Genomic DNA, 23211 nt, shown 5'->3' on the forward strand with positions numbered 1-23211 from the left:
TATTCATTCTAGTATGTTGTATGCTTATATTGGTACTGTGGGTCATTTCCTGAACCTTCAAATATAACCTTAATCCACTTCTCCTCACAGAAATCTTATCATCTCTTAAGAGGAATTATCTTTGCAGCCTGAACATAATTTGTGTATCCCCATTTACTTATCATTATTCATCTGGTTCACTTTAACCTGAATTATACCTCTTTCCTTTGTCTTCCTGTAAATAAAATCTATGTTAGTCTTACAAGCAACATCCACAAAACTTTTGGCAATTAGTACAGTTGGCTGACATCTCCTCTCTTTTTGTCACAGCTTTGGCAGTTCAAGGAGATCCAACTCAAGATTACATGAATGTTAAACAAGAACTCCACCACTAAACCACCCTTGACTCTTTCTTCTTTGAATTTTTATATTCACTGTCACACAATTTAGCAATTAATTACAAAACTCTCAAATCATTTACTCTGACTCGGTTTAGCTTAATTTGAGGGGTTTGAGGGACGGGGCAGAAGAGTAAAGTCTCTCTATGTAGCCTAGCTGGCCTGGCACTCTGGATAAGGATCAGTTTGGCTTAGAATTTATAGCAATTCACCTGTCTCTGCCTCTTGAGTGATGGAAGAAGAATAGGGGTGCAACATCAACCCTGACATGATGTTTCTTGCCCTGGATTGAACCCAGGATCTCTCCCACACAGGCAAGCTTCTAAAACTAAACTACAACCAAAGCTTATTTTTAAGTAATTTTAGTTCTTATCCTTGTTTCCCAAATGGGCTTCTCAGTCGAAAATATCATGTCTTATAGAGCATATTTAACATAGTACATGCAAAAATATTAAATAAAGAATATACATTTAAATAATAGGATTCATCATTTTATTGTGTTTCATTCTGGGAGCCAAGGGACAAAGTTTCTAAATGCTCCTCTAGGGTTTTCTTTGTATAAGGCAGAACCTAGTTAACTGAAAAAAAAATGTTAACTAAACCTACCGTGTCTCAAGGAAAAACTGAAGACTGAAGATAATATGTACAAATGGCAGTTGGAGAGATAGCATAGCAGTTAAGACCACTGTCTGTTCTTCCAAAGGACCCAGGCTCAATTCCTAGCTCATAACTGCCTGTAACTCCAGTTCCATAGTCACACACAAAAGCAAAATATCAATGTACATAAAATAAAAATAAATCATTTTTTAAAAATACTTGGAATTAGGTTGAGGGAGTGCTATAACTTAATAGTAGAATGCTTCCCTAAATTCAACCCCAAGTTCTGATCCCCAATTCTGAAAAGGTGGGGGGAAAAACTTTGATTTGGTTTCTTGCAAATAACCTTTGAAAGCAGTAAGTGAACCAGGCTGGAACTACTGTCTGAGTGCAATATAACATAGCCTTGATTTAAATCTCCTAAGGTGTGATGGTGAATAATGATAGACTCTACATATCAATACCTTATGACAAATATATTGATAGTAACTGACTAAAGGCAGTAAGTAAAATACATCCACTATAAATCACACTGACGGTGGAAGTTTTTATTCCATACTATGGATGGAAGCCAGGGCCTTGTATATACTAGATAAGAGTATATACTAGACAAAATATATACCACAAAACAAAATCCCCAGGTCTATATTTTACTAAGTCTTTTTTTCCCCAGTGCCTTCTCTCTTATCTACACCTCCACCTTTTTTTTTCTGACGTTTGAGATTCCATTTATACAGTCAGATAATTTAGCATAGATGCCATTTCACTTTCCTATTCTGGGGCAAATTCTCATGCCCACCTCCATCCCTCTCACATACTATAATTGCTGACTGAATGATGAATTTTCACATAAATTATATGATTTATATCACCAACATGTGAAGTTAATATTTGACTCCAAATTTAAAGAGGAAAAATGAACATTCACATCAAAACATCTTTCTTCTTTTTTTATTCTTCTCTCAGATACTACATCCTGAATGCAGCTTCCTGTCCCTCCTCTCCTCCCAGTCCCTCCCCCCAACACCTCTCCTCTTCCCCAGATCCACTCTTCCACTCCTCCTTCTTTCCCTTCAGAAGAGATCAGGCATCCCAGAGATCTCAACCAAACAAGTTATGCTAAGACTAGACACAAACCCTTATATTAAGGCTTAACTAGGCAACCCAGGAGGAGGAAAGGGTCCCTAAAGCAGCCAAAAGGGTCAGCGACAGCCCCAGCTCCCACTTTTAGAGTTTTCACAAGAAGACCAAGCTACAAAACCACAACATATATACAGAGGACCTAGGTTAGACCCATGCAGGCTCCCTGATTGTCAGTTCAGTCCCTAAGAGCTCCCAGGGGCCCAGATTAGTTGTTTCTGTGGGTTTTCTTATGGTGTCCTTAACTCCTTTGGCTCCTACAATCCTTCCTCCCCTTCTTCCAAAGGATTCCCCAAGCTCCGTGTAATGTTTCACTGTGGATCTCTGCATTTGAAGCCTCTCTGATGACCATTATGCTAGGCTCCTTAAAGACCTATCTTTTGGCATTTTGGAAAGCAATTTGGCAATACGTAAAATTAGCAAAAATTGTTCATATATTTTGCCCTAGTAACTGCTCTTCTAAGAGTCTATTGTAAGAAAATAATACAAGTGTGAAATAATCTTTGCACTTAATAATGTTCCTTTTATTACCTATGATAGAGAAAAATGCAGAACAATATAGTCAATAATAAAGAAATGCATAAATAAATTATAAGAAATCCCCTTGAAGGGATATGATTGAGCCGTTTTAAAATAGTAGTCACAACAATTGAGATGGCTCAGTAGGTAAAGGTAAGGAAACTTCTCACATAATCCAACCCCTGGAACTCGCATTAGTGGGGGGGGGGCACATATGCCATGCCATGTGGAGAGCAGATGACAATTTTGTGAAGCCACACACAACACACGATAAATTTACAAAAAAAATAGTGGCCCCTAACGTGGTGGTACATGCTTTTAATCCCAGCAGTTGGAAGGCAAAGGCAGTGATCTCTCTGAATTTGAATCCCAGGTCAGCCACAGTGAGCCATCTCGAAATAACAAAATAAAGGGGGGAAAATGCCTTAACATGGGAAATGTTCTTATATCTAGTGAAAAGATAAGATACAAAATTATATTTTAAAAAATGCTGTACTAATATAAATTTACCTCCAAAAGAGCTTTAATAAAATCATGGATCTTGTCACCAGGCGGCAGTGGCACTCGCCTTTAATCCCAGCACTCAGGAGACAGAGGCAGGCAAATCTCGAGTTTGAGGCCAGCCTGGTCTACAGAGTTGAGTTCCAGGACAGCCAGGGCTACACAGAGAAACCCTGTCTCAAAAAAAATCCCCCCCCAAAAAAATCATGGCTCTTGATGAAGTGAGTGCCAAAATATTAGCTGTGGTGATCAAAAAATGGTGAACAAATCCAGATGGTAAAGGAATGGTGAGCAGAGACAGTAACTAGAGCTCAGAAGAGCACTTGTTTAGCGTGAGTGAGGCCAAGTTCAATCCCCTGTGCTGGAAAAGAAAAGGAAGGAAAGGAAGGAGGAAATGTAGCTGTAGAATCTAAATGACTGCTAAAGAAGTCTCCACTGTAATTTGCAAAGGGCTCAGTGCATGGGAGCAAATCCTGGACTTCACAAATGCTAACCAAACCCTACCCCAGCCCCCAACTTTTCTTTCTGAAAAATATTTTAATAAAATGATGGGAAAAAAGAATAAATTGTTTTTACAATAAAAAACTTTACATGTGCATTATACTTATTGCTATGTAAAATTTAAATGTAATAATTACTAGAGGAAATATACAAAATGATAGTAGTTATGTTACAATTATATGAGTATAGGTGATAATTTCTCCTTACTCAAAATTCCCAGGTATACTAACTACTCCATGATATTTAAATAAATTTGTATCTTTTTATATTTTATTAGAAGGTACAAAGTAAATTATAATTATAAATACTTGAAAGTCACAATATGCATAAATTTTAGCACATGTATTTACTGCCTAATGTTTGTCTGATTTTCTGTTAGGTCTGCATAAATTTATAATAATAAACATAGCTATGGCTAGAGAGATGGCTCAGAGGTTAAAAGCACTTATTCTTGCAGAGGACCCAGATTCAGTTCCAAGCACCCACATGATGGAATATACCTATCCAAGATGCCAGTTCCAGTGGATCTAGCATTTCTCCTGGCCTCTTTAGGTACCAGGCACACATGCAGGCAAAATACTCATACATATAAAATAAATAAATCTTTAAAAAATAATAACACATCCAGTATTTGAACACTATAAAAATTAAGCTTTCTAGAAATAAAATTTAAGGTATTTCTAAAACCAAATGAACTTTCTTAGAAAATAAAACCAGACTATTTCAATGTTTGTTATATTTATGTGTTTGTTTATATATCAAACTCAGGTCATCAGGCTTCATGGCTTTTAACTACTGAGCCATGTTGCTATCCCAAGATATTGAATCTTATAATAACTTTTTATGAACAATTAAGTACAAGTAAATGTTATAACTTAAAAAGACTTACAGACTAAGTAATCTGCTAAAAGACATTATAACTAATCAACAAATTCAGCAAAGGTACAAGAAGATCAATAAATAAAATGTAATGAATGGTAGTCTGAGACTCAGCTCACTGACAGGCTGCTTGCCTAGCATGCACAAGGCCCAGATTCAATCCCCAGCCAAAACACACACACACACACACACACAAGGAATTAAAAAAAAAGCAACCGAATTTCTATGTAACAATTAACAGTCTAAAATTTAAATTGCTGTATTTCCAAAAACATTATCAAGGCTAAAGTATTCAGGAATAAAATTATCAAAATAAGTTCAAAATTAAAACTAAAGAAATGAAACTAAGAAATGAAAAATGGCCTAATGAATAGGAAAACACCATTTCATAGGTCAAAAAAATATTTGCTAAACTGACCTATAAATTTGTTTATAAATATATATATTTATACACATATATTTCATATGAATGTTTTATTTGCATATACACCAGAAGAGGGCAATAGATTCCATTATAGAACAGTTGTAAGCTACCATGTGGAAATTTAACTCAGGACCTCTAGAAGAACAAAGGAGACATCTGTACAGCCCCTGACCTATAAATTCAACTGCAGACATGATCAAAGTTCTATCTGCCATCTTTGCATAAACTGATGAGATAAATACAGAATTTATATGAAAATTCACCAAGAACATTTAAAATCAGTCTTGAAAACAAAGAGCAAACAGAGAACTAACATTTTCTAATTTCAAAATTGACTGCAAAGCTACACTGTAGTAATGACATAGGAAAAGATAGTGGAAGAGAATCAAGTCCAGAAATAAACCTTTACAGTATGGTTAACAGACTTTAAACTGAGACAAATCCAACAGAGAAAAGGTCTACTACAACTGATGCTAGACAACTTGCTACCCCACATGCAAAAGAATAAAGCTGAACTCCTTTTTCACACCATATACAAACAAACTGAAGGGGCTGGAGAAATGGATCAGTGATTCAGAGCACTTGCTGCTCTTGCAGAAGATACAGGTTCAGTTCCCAGCACACACGAGGTGGCTTACAATTGTTTAACTCCAGCTCAAGAGGATCTGATGCCCTCTTCTAACCTCTGCAACCACCAGGCATACATGTGGCATACATACTTATATGAAGGCAAACATTCATGCACAAAAATCTTTTTTCAAGAACAGGCCCAAAATTATCATAAACACAAATATAAGAAAAAAATTTTAATGTCAGGGACTGGAGCTATTGCTCAATGGAATTACCTACTATTCTTCCAGAGGACCAAAATTTATTCCCAGCAGGACAAATTCACAACTATAACTCCAGCTCCTAGAACATCCAATGGCTCTGGCCTCCATAGGCACCTACCCTCACTTGCACATACCCACAGAGATACATGAATACACATATATCCATAATAAAAAATGTAAAAGGCCAGCCCTTTTCTAAAGAGAAACAGAGGAGGAGTAGATGGGGGACAGGGGAGGGACTAGGAGGAGAGGAGGGAAGGGAAACTGCAGTTGGGATGTAAAATAAATAAAATTAAAAGATATATATATATATATATATATACATATATACACACATATATATGTATATGAACACTAAAAAATAAATCTTAAATTTCAATTACATTTTTACTTTTTTGTGTGGAAGGAGACACATATGCAGATTAGAGGACAATTATGAAAATTGATTTTCTCCTTCTACCATGTGTATCTTAGGAATCACACTTGAGTTAGGCTCAGCAAGAGGTACCTTTCTTTTTCTTCTGAGCCATCTCACTCACCCTAAAACCCTTACAGGAAAATAAAGCAACAGGTGCTAACAAAATTGTGCATCCATGAGGACCTGAGCTTGGACCATCAAATACCCACATATCAAATCCCTACAGACAGTGTTAAGATATAAAGTTGTACATTGCAGCAGCTTCATATGACTAACTGTAGAAAAGTAAAATGGACATCACTTCATATGGTTAGTTCGGTATATTTTTATATCTAGCAGACTGACATATCTGCACACACTGAGAAGGCAGAAACAGAAGGTTCAGTATGGCTTGAAGGCCAGTCAGTGAGCTGGTTCAGTGTGAGACCCTGTCTGGAAAAATAAGGTGGGGGGCTGGAGAGATGTTCAGTGGTTAAGAGCAAATCTTGCAGGGGACCTAAGTACAGCTCAAGGGGATCTGGAGCCTCTGGCCTCTATACGCACACACCTGTATTCACATGCCAAACCCACATGCAGACACATACCTGTACATACATAATAAATCTTTAAAACAAACATCACCCAAATTATCATGAGCAAAATTATATTTTTACTAACCTGAATATTCTGTATTTCAGTCAGAGACTCTCTGTTGAAATTTGATATGTTTGTGAAGAATCTGTCAATCATTTCTTGTAGTCTCCATGAATTACCAGTTATGATCAGGGTTTTAACAGATTCTGAAATAATAATAAATAATAAGTGTGCTATGAACTTATCACAATTGGTTAGTTAGCAAAGCATTGTCAAATTTGTTCCTAGATATTTAGCCAAATAAAGACAGCATTAAGTAAAAACTGAAAATAAAATTTCTTTTAGCTAAAGATAGGGAACAATTACCACTGGGATTAACTTAAACTTGGTGATCATTCTCAGAAAGTAAAATGTATTGACTCCACAAAGATTAATGTTATAATAGATAAAGTTAAAACTAGTACAAAACATTAGCAATGCCTTCTAACTTAAAAAAAAATAAGAGAATTAAGGAGAGTAGATATATATCCTGTAAATCTGAAATATTATTACTTGCAAGCATTAGTCAAACATTAATTTATGCTGGTTCTGAAGTATTGGCCTTGCTTTGTAAGGAAAAGAAATGACATGTTCAATTAGAGACAACATTGCCCAGTTATTGAATCTGTATAAATGATGTCACTATTTTCTAAACAATCTGAGCACCAGATCCTCCACATAGCCAAATCCTACTAGGCCATGGAATTTATTAAAGGAAAAAAACATGGAGACTCAAACTGATACCTTTCATATTATCAAAATTGAGAAAATTTTTCCAACCTAGTGTAACACAGTTTCAATAAGGTACATCTTTTCCTTTTCTTCTGACTATCATACAAAATGCAAAGCGTTATTATATTTATTCATAAGAATACTATAAAAGCATCTCCTAACTGTGCTAAAAAGGTATATGTCTGTAAGGGTATGTGTGCAGGTGGAATTCAGAGACTCGTACTTGTTACACAAGTGCTAGAACACTAAACTATCCTTCAACTTCAACAAACACATCTTTAATCTGCTACAATTATCATTTTTTACCTAAATGTTAGAAAACAGATTCAAATAAAACCTCACAAAGCAAATTATGTTCAAATATTTTTTATAGCACATGGAAACTATATCTGCTTGTGATGGCTAGTTTTATGTCAACTTGAAACACACTAATTACCTGAATAGAAGGAACCTCAGTTGAAAAAAAGCCTCTGCAAGATCTAGCTGTAGGGCATTTTCTTAATTAGTGATTGATGGAGGAGGGCCCAGCTCATTGTGGGTGGTGCCATCCCTTGGCTGGTGGGCCTAGGTTCTATAAGAAAGCAGGCTGAGCAAGCCACAAGGAGTAAGCTGGTAAGTGGTACCCCTCCATGGCTTCTGCAGCAGCTCCTGCCTCTGGGTGCCTGCACTGTTTGACTTCCTGTCCTGACTTCATTTGATGATCAGAGATAAGGAAATGTAAGCCTAATAAACTCCTTCCTCCCCAACTTGATTTTGGTCATGATGTTTCATCACAGTAATATTAACTAGGACACCACTGGATAAGCGGAAAAATTACAGAAAATATACCACACCTGCCTTTAACACTATAGGTGATAAGATATATTTGAAAAACTAAATCTCTATCTTTTCTTCTTCCCATAACTTACTTAATGTAAAGATTCATATGAAATAACTTTTCATATGAAAATAATAATTTCAAAATAGTTCTGCAGCCGGGCGTGGTGGCGCACGCCTTTAATCCCAGCACTTGGGAGACAGAGGCAGGCGGATTTCTGAGTTCAAGTGAGTTCCAGGACAGCCAGGGCTATACAGAGAAACCCTGTCTCGAAAAACCAAAAAAAAAAAAAATAGTTCTGATCCTTTCAAAATACATTTTCAGTGTCAAGCAGTTCAACAACTTGATTGACACCAGCAGAAGCAATGGCATACTGTAGTCCTTTAGTATAAAATGAAGTCAGAAAAGCTGGGTAGGGAGTAGAGATCACATAGCTGAATAAGGGTTACACTAGAAAGGAAGAATTTACTATTAAAAGCAGCTCACAGAAGAGCTTCTAAATGCAATCTTCCTAAGATGTGAAGCCAGCATGTCACATTAAGGTCATATCAAGCAAAATCATACACTGGAAACAAAAACAAAATGGTTAAACAAAGCTATCAGAATGAAATATAATTTATGACATGATTTCAGTCTATCTAATTTAAAAAGATTCCTGCTAGCTAAAGCTCTGGCATGATTCTCTGGTGGTGGCCCTGTTAACTAGCATCAATTAATGCTAATTAGACAAACAAGATTCTACATACAGTGTAATAGAAAATAAACATTTTCCCTGTCATTGAAGAAGGAAATTTCTATTACGACATAGAAAAATCTACAAAAAGGCCTGTCTGTGTGCCCCTCCCCAGGCAACTTCAGTGACCTCCACTGGCTCAACCAGTCAGTCAAAAGCCAAAGCTGCTCAAAGGTCTATCAGGGTCAATTCAAGATTCTATTTCATGGCACAATGATTACATTAGAAAAGAACAAAAAGTGAGATGTGATGGCTCACGCCTGTAATCTAAGTACTTGAGAAGCCAGCCTATACTATAGAGTGACACCCCCATCTCAGAAAAGATGACAGTAGGGGTCAGGGGGGTGGAATGAGCATGTGCATGGTGCTTCAGAATCAAGGATTTTATCAGATGCATTCTCATTGAATATTTTTAATCTACTCTATACAGGGAACATTTTGTAAAATAGGTTCTCAACTTCTAGAACTGAAAAAAGTGGAAACAGTGTAGAATAGTAATAAAGCGCCTCAGTAATAGAGCACTTAACCCAGTAAGAACAAAGGGACTTCAAAAAATGAAGTCACTTCTTAGGTGACATAAATAGAAAATAACTGTGGGACAAGTGACAAACTAAGAAAACTATAGGGAAAAAATACACGTGAAGAAGGGAAACATACACACTACCAACACCAGGAACAACAACAAAATAACAGGAATCAACAGTCATTGGTCTTGAATATCTCTCAACATCAATGGACTCAATTTCCCAATTAAAAGACACAGGCTAGGGGCTGGAGAGATGGCCTAGCGGTTAAGACCATTGACCGTTCTTCCAAAGGTCCTGAGTTCAAATCCTAGCAACCACATGGTGGCTCACAACCATCCGTATCAAGATCTGACTCTCTTCTCGAGTGACTTAAGACAACTACAGTGTACTTACACATAATAGATAAATAAATATTCAAAAAAGGCACGGGCTAACAACTGGATAGTGAACAGGATTCATATTTTTACTGAATACAAAAAATACACCTCAGCAACAAAGGTGTTACCTTAGAATAAAGGGCTGGGGAAAAAAGTTTTCCAAGCAAACAGGCCCAAGAACAACAAATTTACAAAGCATCCACAGAAAATACTTTTGAGAGATGGTGCTCAAATCCAGGGTCTTGTGATTGCTAGTCAAACAAACTACAACTGCAGCCTGATGGTACTCTTTTGTTGTTATTATTATAACCCATTTCCTTCTGTTATCCCTTATAGCTAAGCCTCTTTCCTCCTTTCTTTCTTTCTTCCTTTCTTTCTTTTTCTTTCTTTCTCTCTTTCTTTCTTTCTTTCTTTCTCTCTTTCTTTCTTTCTAAGGTAAATTGTGTTATATTGGGGTTTTTGTTGTTGTTTTTCCTGTCTCTTTTTTTCCCCCAAGATGGTTAAACAGGTGTAACTGACTGTCCTGGAACTTGCTCTGTAGACCAGGCTGACCTCAAACACAATGTTCTGCCTGCCTTTGCCTCCTGAGTGCTGGGATTAAATAAAGGTCCGCCGGGCGTGGTGGTGCACGCCTTTAATCCCAGCACTCAGGAGGCAGAGGCAGGCGGATTTCTAAATTCGAGGCCAGTCTGATCTACAAAGTGAGCTCCAGGACAGCCAGGGCTACACAGAGAAACCCTGTTTCGAAAAACCAAAAAAAAAAAAAAAAGTCCATGATGCCACCACTGCTCAGCTAGTTCTCTCTCTTTTTTGTAATTAAAAACTTTTTTCATATAATATATTTTGATCATATTTTTTTTCTGTCTCAACTCCTCCCAGATCCTACCCAACTTCATGGCCAGATAGATAGATAGATAGATAGGCAGATAGACAGACAGATATATAGATATATAGAGATGGATATATATATATAAACAAAAAATCAATAAGACAAAAATCAAACAAGAAAAATCCCCTCCCCCCCCCCCAAAAAAAAACCCAGTCTGTTTTGTACTGACCGACTGACTACTCCTATGCACGGTGCATGCCATAGAGTGTTATTGATATCCACTGACACTCCATTAGAGAAAACTGATTTTTTCCCCCTTTTCTAGTAGGCATCAATGGCAAATAGCTTCTTGATTAGAAGTGGGACTCTGCCCTCCTCCTTTTTACAGTGCTGGGACTTTGTTTGTTCTTGTGCCTCCTGTCACAGCCTGTGAATATAAGTCCTGTTATATCTGGATCACATTGTTTTCTTATCCACTACCACTGACCCTTACAGTCTTTCTGCCACCTCTTCCACATAAGCCATGCTCTACTTGGCAAAGAATACTCAGCTTAAGATCTCTTTTGTTGTGGTTACTGTGGCTACCAAAGGCTATGTATATCTACTTAAACAACTGTAATTCAATTAATAAATGAATTTCTGCTTGCTGAGAACAATATATTAGGCACTGTGATTGCCTATCTATAAACAATGTAAACTGCACAAAATATAGCCAGCTTTAAAGTATTTGTAAAAGACCAGGTGCAGTAGAACAGGCCTGTATGAAGCAGGAGAAGCACTTGAGGCCTGGACTTCCAGATCATCCTCAACAACAGGAAGCTGTGTCATTCGTCAGAATATGAATGCAACTAGAGTTCAGCACATTAAGCAAATTAAGTCAGTTTCAAAAGACATATATTGTATAGCAGTGGTGGCTCACAACGTTAGTTGCAGCTCTTGAGAAGCAGAGGCAAGCAGATCTCTGTGAGTTCTAAGGTCAGCCTGGTCTACATAGAGAGTAGTTCCAGGTCAGTCAGGGCTACACAGAGAGATCCTGTCTCAAAAACCAAACGTTTCCTGTCATTAATGGGCCTTAATACCTTATAGATACATAAAATCATCTATGTACTGATGACATGAAAGTAGAAACAAGCCTGGCAGTTTGGCGCATGCCTTTAATCCCAGCACTCTGGAGGTAGAGGCAGGCAGACCTCTGTGAGTTCGAGGCCCACAGAGTGAGTTCTGGGACAACCAAAGCTACACAGAGACCCCATGTCTTATTAATTAATTAATTAATTAATTAATTAATTAAACAAACTACAAACAGGAAAAACAAAATGTATAGGAGGGCATGCATAGATTATACAAACTCTGGAATTTTATATAAAGAACTTGAGCAGTGGAGAATTAGGAGAATCTGGGAAGCAATTCTCCATATACACCAAAGGTTGCTTACAAAAGAGATCAATCAAAAAGTTAATAAAATCAAAAGATAGATAATTAAGTCTCCGCACAAGGTATTTTTAATTTTCTATTCCTAACAGAATTCACTAGCTATTTAGAGAATTAGTAAACAAAATCTCACTAACAATTATGCATTATGGTATTTTCATAGTAACAGAAAAACAAGAGGCTTATCTGAATTCTCACATGAATTTTCAAATCAGCAACAAAAATCAACATCAAGTGTTTCTAAGGGACCAGAGGCATATAGCTCAGTGGCAGAGTATATGCTTAGCATGCCTGAAGCCCTGGGTTTCATCTTTAACATACACACGCACACACATGCACATACACACACACACACACACACAAACCAATCATGATCAATTTAAAAATTAAGGACATAACTGATAATACTGTTCCTATCTTTGTATACAATATGAATGAAACACACAAGTTATCAGGTTTTGATAAATTCATTCAATAAACATTTAACAATAGCTAACAGGACATACTTCCCTCCCTTAAGGAACTTACAGTCATTTTCACACATGGTATATGTTGATACACATCTTTCAACCAACCAAGTTTTCAAAGTTATGTCATCTTAAAATGACAGTAACATACTCTAATTTTACAAATGACTGAAATATGGCATAAAGAAGTTAACTTGCCTAATACCAACATCATTAAAAGCAAAGCCTTGAGCCGTATCAAGGCAACTACACTTCAACTGGCATCCAAGCATCCAGAAAAAAATAAAACCACAGCAGCAGTGGGGGTACTGTTTGTTTGTTCCTGAGACAGGGTCTCTCACTATGTAGCTTTGGCTAGCCTAGGACTTGCTATATAGACCCACTAGTCTCACAGAGATCTGCCTGCCTCTGCCACCCAAGTGCTGCGATTAACCATTTGTTGCAGAAAATCTGACACCTTCTTCTGACCTCTGCAGGCACCAGGCACACAGATAATGCACAGATGGACATGCAATCAAAATACCCTTACATATAAAATAAAAATAAGTGAATCTTTTTAAAATTAATTTCATCTATTTATTTATACTGTTTAATGTGTCTACTAGAATATTTTAAATTAGGCAGTGGTGGCACACGCCTTTAATCCCAGCACTTGAGAGGCAGAAGCAAGCGGATTTCTGAGTTCGAGGCCAGCCTGGTCTACAGAGTGAGTTCCAGGACAGCCAGGGCTACACAGAGAAACCCTGTCTCGAAAAACCATTAAAAAAAAGAATATTTTAAATTAAATATGTAGCTCATTAATTTCTACTAGGCAGGGGCTGGTATTGCATACAACTATATTCAAGGTTTTTTAAATACATTTTTGGCAGTTTCATTTTATATCCTAAGGGGGCCTCAAATTCACTATGTAGTTCAGGATACCCTTAAACTCACAATCCTCCTGTGTTAGCGTCTGGGAGTGATGAGATTACAGGTATACACCACCACACCCAGCTCGATTTTCAAAAGACTTTATAGAATGAGCAATCATAAATACATCAGTAAAAGAAAATATAAACTTGGATATTATAATAATAAATCACAAGGGCATCTATATAACAACAAACTAAAGAAGCTAAAAGTCCAAACAAAGGAAAATAAGAATTTGTCTCCAAACCTACCATATGAAAAGGTATATGTGAAGCTTACTCAAGGCATGGTCTCATTATACTGCCTAGGATGGCCTCAAACTAGCCTCCTATCTTTCAGGAATTGCTTGTGTGTGTGTGTGTGTGTGTGTGTGTGTGTGTGTGTGTGTGTGTCTGTGTGTATGTTTGTGTGTTTCCGCACACGTGTGCACTTATAAGTGCATATGTGTAACATGTCACCAGTATAGAGGTCAGAAGACAATCTTCCAGAATTTCTTCTCTCCTTGCACCATGTGGATCCCAGGGATCAACTCGGGACACCAGGCTTGGTGGCCAGCATCTTTACTGGCTAAGCCATCTCACCTGCCCTTACAGTTAGTTTTTCTAACAGTAAATAAATTTTAAATTTCTTAAAGATAAACTTCTTTATAGCCCTGAGGTTGAATGGCTTGTGGATGGCAGCATTTTTTTTTCTGAAAAAAATCATTTTACAAGCAGAACATACAATACTTCGTTGCCTTGATACTATAGAAGCAAATATGCTCGTTCCTCAAACCCCTGCCTTAGAGGCAAGCTAACTGCCCTTATTCAGGCCTTACAATTAGGACAAGATAAGATCTTAACAGCCGCATCATCTCCAAGAATAAGTTTATATTGTTAGCTGCCCATCTGCTTGCAACAACTTCCTGAATGTCCTTTTTTTTTTTTTTTTTTTTTTTTGGTTTTTCGAGACAGGGTTTCTCTGTGTAGCCCTGGCTGTACTGGAACTCACTCTGTAGATCAGGCTGGCCTCGAACTCAGAAATCCACCTGCCTCTGCCTCCCAAGTGCTGGGATTACAGGGATGCGCCACCACTGCCCAGCTTAAATATACTTTTTACACAGTATTTTTTCAGGTTAAACAGTATGATTCCGCATCTCCTAAAATTCCTGGGGAAAAGCTATAGATTATGACCAGAAAATAAGCTATGGATTGTCAATTTTGTTTCCTTACACTAGTTCATAAAAGGTTCCAAATATTATTTCTGGTACATACATGAGGAAAACTGGTGCACTGAGTACTGTGAAAAGACAAACTTATGAGACAAACTGCACTGCTGGGCCTCCACTCCAGGGATTTACATGTGGAAGGCAAACACTGCCACAGAGCTCTCTCCGAGCTTGTTTTCATTTTGTTTGGTTTTGTTTTGGGAAACAATATTTGAGGTGTTGCTCCAGCCTTAGTCTTACAAATGCTGGGATTATAGGCCAGGTGTGGTGTTTGACACCTGCACTCTGGAAGCTTAGGTAGGAAGATTGCAAGTTTGAGGATAGCCTGGGCTACATAAAGTTCTAGGTCAGCCTGAGACACAGAGTAAAAACTCTGTCTCAAGAAGCCAAAGAGGAAGCCAGGCGGTGGTGGCAGAGGCAGGCGGATTTCTGAGTTCGAGGCCAGCCTGGTCTACAGAGTGAGTTCCAGGACAGCCAGGGCTACACAGAGAAACCCTGTCTTGAAAAAAAAAAAAAAGCCAAAAAGGGGCTCTTCCAGTCTCTTTGGCCTCGGAGGTAGAAGCAACATGACAAAAGGAACGGCATCCTTTGGAAAGCATCCCAAAAACAGGCACACATTGTACCGCCGGTCTCCGTGGCTCTAAGGACGACCACTATCAGAAATCTATCTGTGGCAAACGTGGCTACCCTGCCAAGCGCAAGCAAAAGTCTAACTGCAGTGCCAAGGCTAAGAGACGAAGTACTGCAGAGACTGGGCGGATGAGACACCTTAAAATTGTCTATGGGAGATTCAGACATGGATTTCATAAAGGAACAACACCGAAACCCAAAAGGGCAGCCGTTGCAGCAACCAGTTCATCTCGAGGATTTCAATCAGTCATAAAATAAATGTTATCATACAAAGCTTGCTTACCTCTGAAGTCCAAGAAGTAAAAGTCAGTAATGCGGTCCATTTTTTAAATGTCTGGCTCCAGCCTATGGAACACGAATATATTTTAATATTCTGTCCTCAAGTCTCTAATTTCTCAAAAAGACACTTCTGCCAGAAAACTATACCCATTACTTATTACCTGAAGGTGCAGGGACGTTGAGGAAGCTGCAAATCCAGGAGAAAGTTGTTAAACAGGGAGGCGTCTGCTCTCCCACACCCGAAACGCTTGCTGGCGTCTCGCGTCTCCGACTCCGTCTCCGTCTCTCCGTCTCTGGTGGCCCGAAGCCGAGGCCGGAAGGAGAGATTCACGCTTTACCAGAGAGTCACGCTCTGTGATTGGTCTGTCTGTCACTCAGTGCCCCGCCCTCGTCGTGCAGACAGAATGAGTCACGCTCTGTGATTGGTCTGATTCAATGTTCAAAAACTCTCGTGCGCATCCCATCGGCCCCTCGTTCTTGGATGCGGTTTTTTTGGCGCCTTCTTTCCCGCTCTTGCACGCCTTTCCGCTAACAGTCACTGAATTGGCGCTGAGCTTCCCGCCGTCCATAACCCACCACCACCCCCCATCATTTAAATGACCAACTTCCGCTGCCCACAAACTTCTCGTTCCAAAGATATTGCCTCAAAGCATCTCTAAGAAGTGGCGCAGCACTTGGGAGGCAGAGGCAGGTGGATTTCTGAGTTCGAGGCCAGCCTGGTGTGAGTTCCAGGACAGCCAGGGCTATACAGAGAAACCCTGTCTCGAAAAACCAGAAAGAAAAAAAAAAGTATGTTCAAATGTCTGTTTCTTCTTGCTAGTTCTAAAACCTGGGCTGCAGATGTGGGGTCCCGAGTTCGATAACACACACACTTGAAGCTCTGATGTCATAACACACACACATACACACTCATACATATACAAGATGAACGAAACCACCTGACAAGACCGGAGCACTTGCTATCCATTAAAAAGCTCCCCGTCTCTGCTTCTCGTCAAAAGCCACTCCCGTTTGGCCTTTACGGTATATTGATCCTCCGCCTTGGAATCCTGTCTAGATTCTCTATATTGGATAAAACCAGAACAAGACTATCAGGACAAGGTCTATGATGTAAGACCAAAAGTGCACTGCCCTTAAAGGAAAGGACAGATGGCCAGGATTACAGAAAGAAAAGAATAAGAATTCACACACATGCACACTACAAAGATGGCGGAGGAATAGTAGACAGCGCTGCTCAGTGTTTCAAACTGGCAAGGTATCCCAACACAGTAGCACAGGCTTGTAAAGTCTCAGCAGTCAGAGGCTAAAGCAAGAGAATCCCTTGAGCCCGGGCATTCTGGATCAGCTCAGAAGCGTAGCAAAACCCCAGCAAAGAAATAAGTAAGTCGTGTCAAAATTCAGAAAAATAAGAAATTGTGCACTCTGAGCCAGGCGTGGTGGCGCACGCCGCACACCTTTAATTCCAGCACTTGGGAGGCAGAGGCAGGCAGATTTCTGAGTCCGAGGCCAGCCTGGTCTACAGAGTGAGTTCCAGGACAGTCGGGGCTACACAGAGAAACCCTATCTCGAAAAAACCAAAACCAAAAAAAGAAAGAAAGAAAGAAAGAAAGAAAGAAAGAAAGAAAGAAGGAAGGAAGGAAGGAAGGAAGGAAGGAAAGAAAGAAAGAAAGAAAGAAAGAAAGAAAGAAAGAAAGAAAGAAAGAAAGAAATTAATTGTGCACTCGCCAGGCAGTGGTGGCGCACGCCTTTGATCCCAGCACTTGGGAGGCAGAGGCAGGTGGATTTCTGAGTTCGAGGCCAGCCTGGTCTACAGAGTGAGTTCCAGGACAGCCAGGGCTACACAGAGAAACCCTGTCTCGAAAAAAAAAAAAAAAAGAAGAAGAAAAGAAAGAAAGAAAGAAAGAAAGAAAGAAAGGGAAAGAAAAAGGAAGAAAAAAGAAATTGTGCACTCCAGTCACGGAGGCATGGAGGATAACTGCAGACCTTCACATCTCCCTCCATTCCTCTGAGTCCCAATCCCCCAGTCCCATGCCCAGTTCCGTAGCAGACCACTTGCTGCCCTCTCCCATTTCCAAAGGGATTAAAGCAAAAACCCAGTGGAAAACCGTACCTTCCTTCCTCCTGTGGACAGCTTCACCCCGCCCTCCTAGCCCATCCCCATTCCTAAATGTCAGCTCCTAATACCTAGAAAAACGTTTTGCCCAGAATCCCCAGTGGACATACCTATCGGAATCCCAGAATTTCCTATGAGGCAGCACACAACAATCACACTCTCCTAAGAACCAGAGAGGGCAACAGAAACCAAAAAACAAAACACCCAACCAACCAAGACAAGAGCAGAGATCAGCACATATGTAGCTGCTTGTATTTCTGAGAAGGCTAGGATGCTTCCACGACAGGCTCTTACCCTGGAATTCTCCTAATGTGCTTTAATCAGGCTTGCATGCTTACTTCAAGGTCTCTCTATGTTGGTAATGGGAGACTCCAGCATGCTGGAGTAAACATTCTTTGTGTTTACATACTATTTGAGTCTGGGGTATCATTCTTCAGTGAATTGTGGATCCTTACATTACGAATACTAATTATGTTCCCCAAAAAACTGTTTGCACAAAAGGGTCTGCACATAGCTTCTGGGAAACTGCTCCCCTTCACCCCCAGCTGGTTCTAACTGGTAAATAAAGATGCCAGCAGCTAGTAGCTGGAGAGGACAGACAGAGATGGGATTTTAGGATTTTCCTGGCTTGGGGCTGGGAGGAGAAGAGAGAGAGATCCGCCCTGCTTTAGAAAAGTGTAGAGACACAGCCATTGCAGTTCATTGAGCTCCATAGAGACAGCACCGAGGCAAGGGAGAGCCGGACAGTCACTGGGCAACTCTGTGCCTTGCGGAGGAAAATCAACTAAACATAGCCAAAGGAGATCCTAAGAAGCCGAGAGGCAAAATGTCCTCATATGCATTCTTTGTGCAAACTTGCCGGGAGGAGCACAAGAAGAAGCACCCTGATGCTTCTGTCAACTTCTCAGAGTTCTCCAAGAAGTGCTCAGAGAGGTGGAAGACCATGTCTGCTAAAGAAAAGGGGAAATTTGCTGGGTGGTGGTGGCGCATACCTTTAATCCCAGAACTTGGGAGGCAGAGGCAGGCAGATTTCTGAGTTCGAGGCCAGCCTGGTCTACAAAGTGAGTTCTAGGACAGCCAGGGCTATACAGAGAAACCCTGTCTCGAAAAAAAAAAAAAAAAAAGAATGAAAAGAAAAGAAAAGGGGAAATTTGAAGATATGGCAAAGGCTGACAAGGCTCGTTATGAAAGAGAATGAAAACCTACATCCACCCCCACACACACACAAAGGGAGACCAAAAAGAAGTTCAAGGACCCCAATGCACCCAAGAGGCCTCCTCCGCCCTTCTTGTTCTGCTCTGAGTACCGCCCCAAAATCAAAGGCGAGCATCCTGGCTTATCCATTGGTGATGTTGCAAAGAAACTAGGAGAGATGTGGAACAACACTGCAGCAGATGACAAGCAGCCCTATGAGAAGAAGGCTGCCAAGCTGAAGGAGAAATACGAGAAGGATATTGCTGCCTACAGAGCTAAAGGAAAACCTGATGCAGTGAAAAAGGGGGTGGTCAAGGCTGAAAGGAGCAAGAAAAAGAAGGAAGAGGAAGATAAGGAGGAGGAGGAGGAGGAAGACGATGATGAAGAAGATGATGATGATAAATAAGTTGGTTCTAGCGAAGTTTTTTTCTTGTCTAAAAAGCATTTAACCCCCGTGTACACAACTCACTCCTTTTAAAGAAAAAAATTGAAATGTAAGGCTGTGTAAGATTTGTTTTTAAACTGTACAGTGTCTTTTTTTGTATAGTTAACACACTACAGAATGTGTCTTTAGATAGCCCTGTCCTGGTGGTATTTTCAATAGCCACTAACCTTGCCTGGTACAGTCTGGGGGTTGTAAATTGGCATGGAAATTTAAAGCAGGTTCTTGTTGGTGCTCAGCACAAATTAGTTATATATGGGGACAGTAGTTTGGTTTTTGTTTTTTTTTTCTTTTGGTTTTATTTTTGTTTTTTTTTTTCATCTTCAGTTGTCTCTGATGCAGCTTATACAAAGATAAGTGTTCTGTTAACTGAATACCACTCTCTAATTGCAAAAAAAAAAATGTGGCTGTTTTGTTGACATTCTGAATGCTTCTCAGTAAATACAATTTTTTTATTAAAAAAAGAAAAAAAGAAAGAAAAGTGTGGAGAGAGGAGAGACAGAGTCTGCCATGGAGTACATAGACAAGGAGAGCACCCTGGATCTGGGCCAAGCAAACGTGGCCCAGATGGCTGACTAATGGGAGTTAAGAGCAGCCAAGATGGAACATGGGAATTAGTAAGCAGTAACTTGGAATTATTGGCAGAGGTAGATTCTAGCAGCATGGATGCTAGGCAGTCACCCAGCTATTGTGCTGCTTAAGGCATGTTAAATTATAAAGGCTCTGTGTGGGGTGGGGGAGTTCGTTCAAGAGCATAAACCACTAAGGCCAGTAGCCTCTGAGTGTGAAAACCAGTAGGTCTCTGGTTTTGGTTTTTGGTTTTTGGTTTTTGGTTTATGAAGACAGAGTTTCTCTGTGTAGCCTTTGGATGTCCTGGAACTCACTCTGTGGACCAGGCTGGCCTCAAACTCACAGAGATCCTCCTGCCTCTGCCTCCCACATGCTAGAATCAAAGGGATGTGCCACCACTGCCCAGCTATTTTATTTTCTTCTTTAAAGCAAGAATTTGAAAAGACTGAAAATACTTTAGTTCCAGAATAGTTTAGCCCAGCAGTTTAAGAGCACCAGCTACTCTCCAGAGAACCTAGATAGCTCACCTCTAACTCTAACTCCAGTTCCAGGGCATCAAAGTCCATATTCTGGCCTCCACAAGCATTATACCCACATGGTATACATGCATGCAGGCAAAGCACTCACACACATAAAATAGCAATAATATTTCAATTCATAAATTTGTAGTTCCAAGGCATGTTTCTGTTTCTTTTGCTCTTATCAAATCTGATGTTTTAAACCTGACTTTAATATAATCCAGGTACTCTAGAATAGGCCAACACCCTACCCTCTGACCTACATCTTCAATACCTCCTACCAAGTCAAAACTACCTATTACCTGTCTAGCAGACTCACAGAAAGTTTATATATCCTATTGTGGTAGTTTGAATATGCTTGGCCCATGGGAAGTGGCACTATTAGAATGTGTGGCCTTTTTGGAGGAAGTATGTCACTGTGGGGGTGGGCTTTGAGACCTCCTAGATTCCTGGAAGACAGTCTTCTCCTGGTTCCCTTTGGAACAAGATGCAGAACTCTTTTTTTTTTTTCTTTTTTGGTTTTTCGATACAGGGTTTCTCTGTATAGCCCTGGCTGTCCTGGAACTCACTCTGAGACCAGGCTGGCCTCGAACTCAGAAATCCGCCTGCCTCTGCCTCTGCCTCCCGAGTGCTGGGATTAAAGGCGTGCACCACCACTCTTGGCAAGATGCAGAACTCTTAGCTCCTTCTTTAGCATTATGTCTGCCTGGATGCTGCCATATTCCTGCCATAATGATACTGGACTGAAGCTCTGAACCTGAAGCCAGTCCCAATTAAATGTTGCCCTTTATAAGAATTGCCTTGGTCATGGTGTCTCTTTACAGTAAAGAGACTCTAAGACACCCATCAAGCTTCAAATGGTTTTAGGTGGCATAGAATACATAAATGGACTTGCTTCCGGGAATGGCGAGATGGCTCAGAGGGTAAGAGCACTGACTGCTCTTCTGAAGGTCCTGAGTTCAAATCCCAGCAACCACATGGTAGCTCACAACCACCCATAATGAGATCTGACACCCTCTTCTGGTGTGTCTGAAGACAGCTACAGTGTACTTATGTATAATAATAAATCTTTAAATAAATAAATAAGCAAACTTGCTTCCACCTTATACATACACAAAGCCTGCAAGTAAAAAAAAAAAAAAAAAAAGACTGAAATCTCCATTAAGACACCACACACACAGCCTCCAGATTTGCAGACAAACCAAATATCAACACATTAGTAAGCATGTGGCAGATCCTGGCTTCCATCCCAAGTTCCCAAAAACATTTTTAAAGTCATTAGCAAGGCTCTGAGTTTCTCATCATGTGATAGAGCCTTATGTGGCATTTTTTAAGCCCTGTGCATCTCAATCAGCTTTGGGGTGGAAGATCATAAGCAGAGACCTAGGCTCCTATTGTGAAAACATTAACAAAGTTCCCTCCGAACTCTGACAGTACCAGAATCCATCATTATATATTCTGGGTGGGGAAATAGGATATCTAAACTAGTTTCTTTACCCTCTTCAAATTTCTCTGCATCTAGCCATGCATGAAAGCCCAGTACTCAGAAGGCAAAGACAGACAGATCTCTGTGAGTTTGAAGCCAGAATGAGACTCGGGACTTTGGGTTTTGTGGGGGTTTGTTTGTTTGTGGTTTCGGTTTTTGTTTTATTTTGGTTTGGTTTCTATATCTAGAGAACACAAAACAGTGAAGAAAGGGAAGACAGAAAACAGCAATCCTGCCTTTGCCTGCTGTTTTACTTCCAAAAATGGTCAATTATAATCTAAAAATATAGCATTGGAAACTTCTTAAATAATTTATAGTTTTTGGTTGCTTTTATTAAAGAAGTTTATAATAAATATTGCAATAATTCTTCTAGACTCTTTTGTGCATAATTTATAAATTATCTTTATCATAGATGTGAATATAGAAAAAATACATAGTGTGTAGGGTCCAGAACTGTCCACAGTTTTAATTATCCACTGGAGGCTTCGGAATGTAGTCTCTGCGGATAAGGGAACTATAGTACTGTGATTAATGACCCAGCTTCTATATCATGCTAGAGTTAACTAAATCCTCGTGTATCACATAATGTACAGCCTTGTGCTCTTAGAGTTCAGTTGTTTCAATCCAACTTAATTTCATCATCCACAAAATGGGAATAAGAGTAGTTCTAGACTTCTGCTTCAATGAATAATGTACATTTAAAATGTAGAATCAGGGTGCAAATAGAAAACAGTAAATAACAACTGTCAGCTCCCATTATCGTTTCCCATCTCCTGGTTGGTAAATTAAAGGCTTCCTAATGCCACCACCACATCTAGATTTCTTTTTCTTTTTTTCAAGACAGGGTTTCTCTGTGTAGCCCTGGCTGTCCTGGAACTCACTCTATAGACCAGGCTGGCCTCGAACTCAGAAATCCACCTGCCTCTACCTCCCAAGTGCTGGGATTAAAGGCTTGGGTTACCACCGCCCGGCTCACATCTAGATTTCTAATTCAACTGTAGCTTCTTTATTAATAGATAAGCAGGTAAATAAACAATGCATCTTAGAGGTTTTTTGGGTTTTTTTTTCATTGTTTGTTTGTGTTTGTTTGTTTGTTTGTTTGTTTGTTTGTTTTGCCAGTCATCCTTGCACTTTATTGTGGTTGTTGTC

The 23211-nt window shown here is 39.6% G+C and overlaps 1 protein-coding gene and 1 pseudogene across 2 annotated transcripts in view; one reads left to right on the top strand and one right to left on the bottom strand.

The window, feature by feature from the left end:
- The window catches only part of Tex11 (testis expressed gene 11), a 220992-nt gene extending 204965 nt beyond the window's left edge, over positions 1 to 16027 (bottom strand). For both annotated transcript variants that reach the window (NM_031384.2, NM_001167997.1), the window contains exons 1-3: positions 15901 to 16027; positions 15744 to 15805; positions 6847 to 6968 (exon numbers count right to left, since the gene is read on the bottom strand). In NM_031384.2, the coding sequence (NP_113561.2) occupies positions 6847 to 6968; positions 15744 to 15783 (162 nt within the window). In that variant the 5' untranslated portion in view covers positions 15784 to 15805; positions 15901 to 16027. The remainder of the gene's footprint in view (positions 1 to 6846; positions 6969 to 15743; positions 15806 to 15900) is intronic.
- A 147-nt stretch (positions 16028 to 16174) lies between these two features.
- Positions 16175 to 19571, top strand: Gm9078 (annotated as a pseudogene).
- The last annotated feature ends 3640 nt before the right edge of the window (positions 19572 to 23211 follow it).

The sequence above is a fragment of the Mus musculus genome, chromosome X (genome assembly GCF_000001635.26).
Source record: "Mus musculus strain C57BL/6J chromosome X, GRCm38.p6 C57BL/6J".
Taxonomy (NCBI): domain Eukaryota; kingdom Metazoa; phylum Chordata; class Mammalia; order Rodentia; family Muridae; genus Mus; species Mus musculus.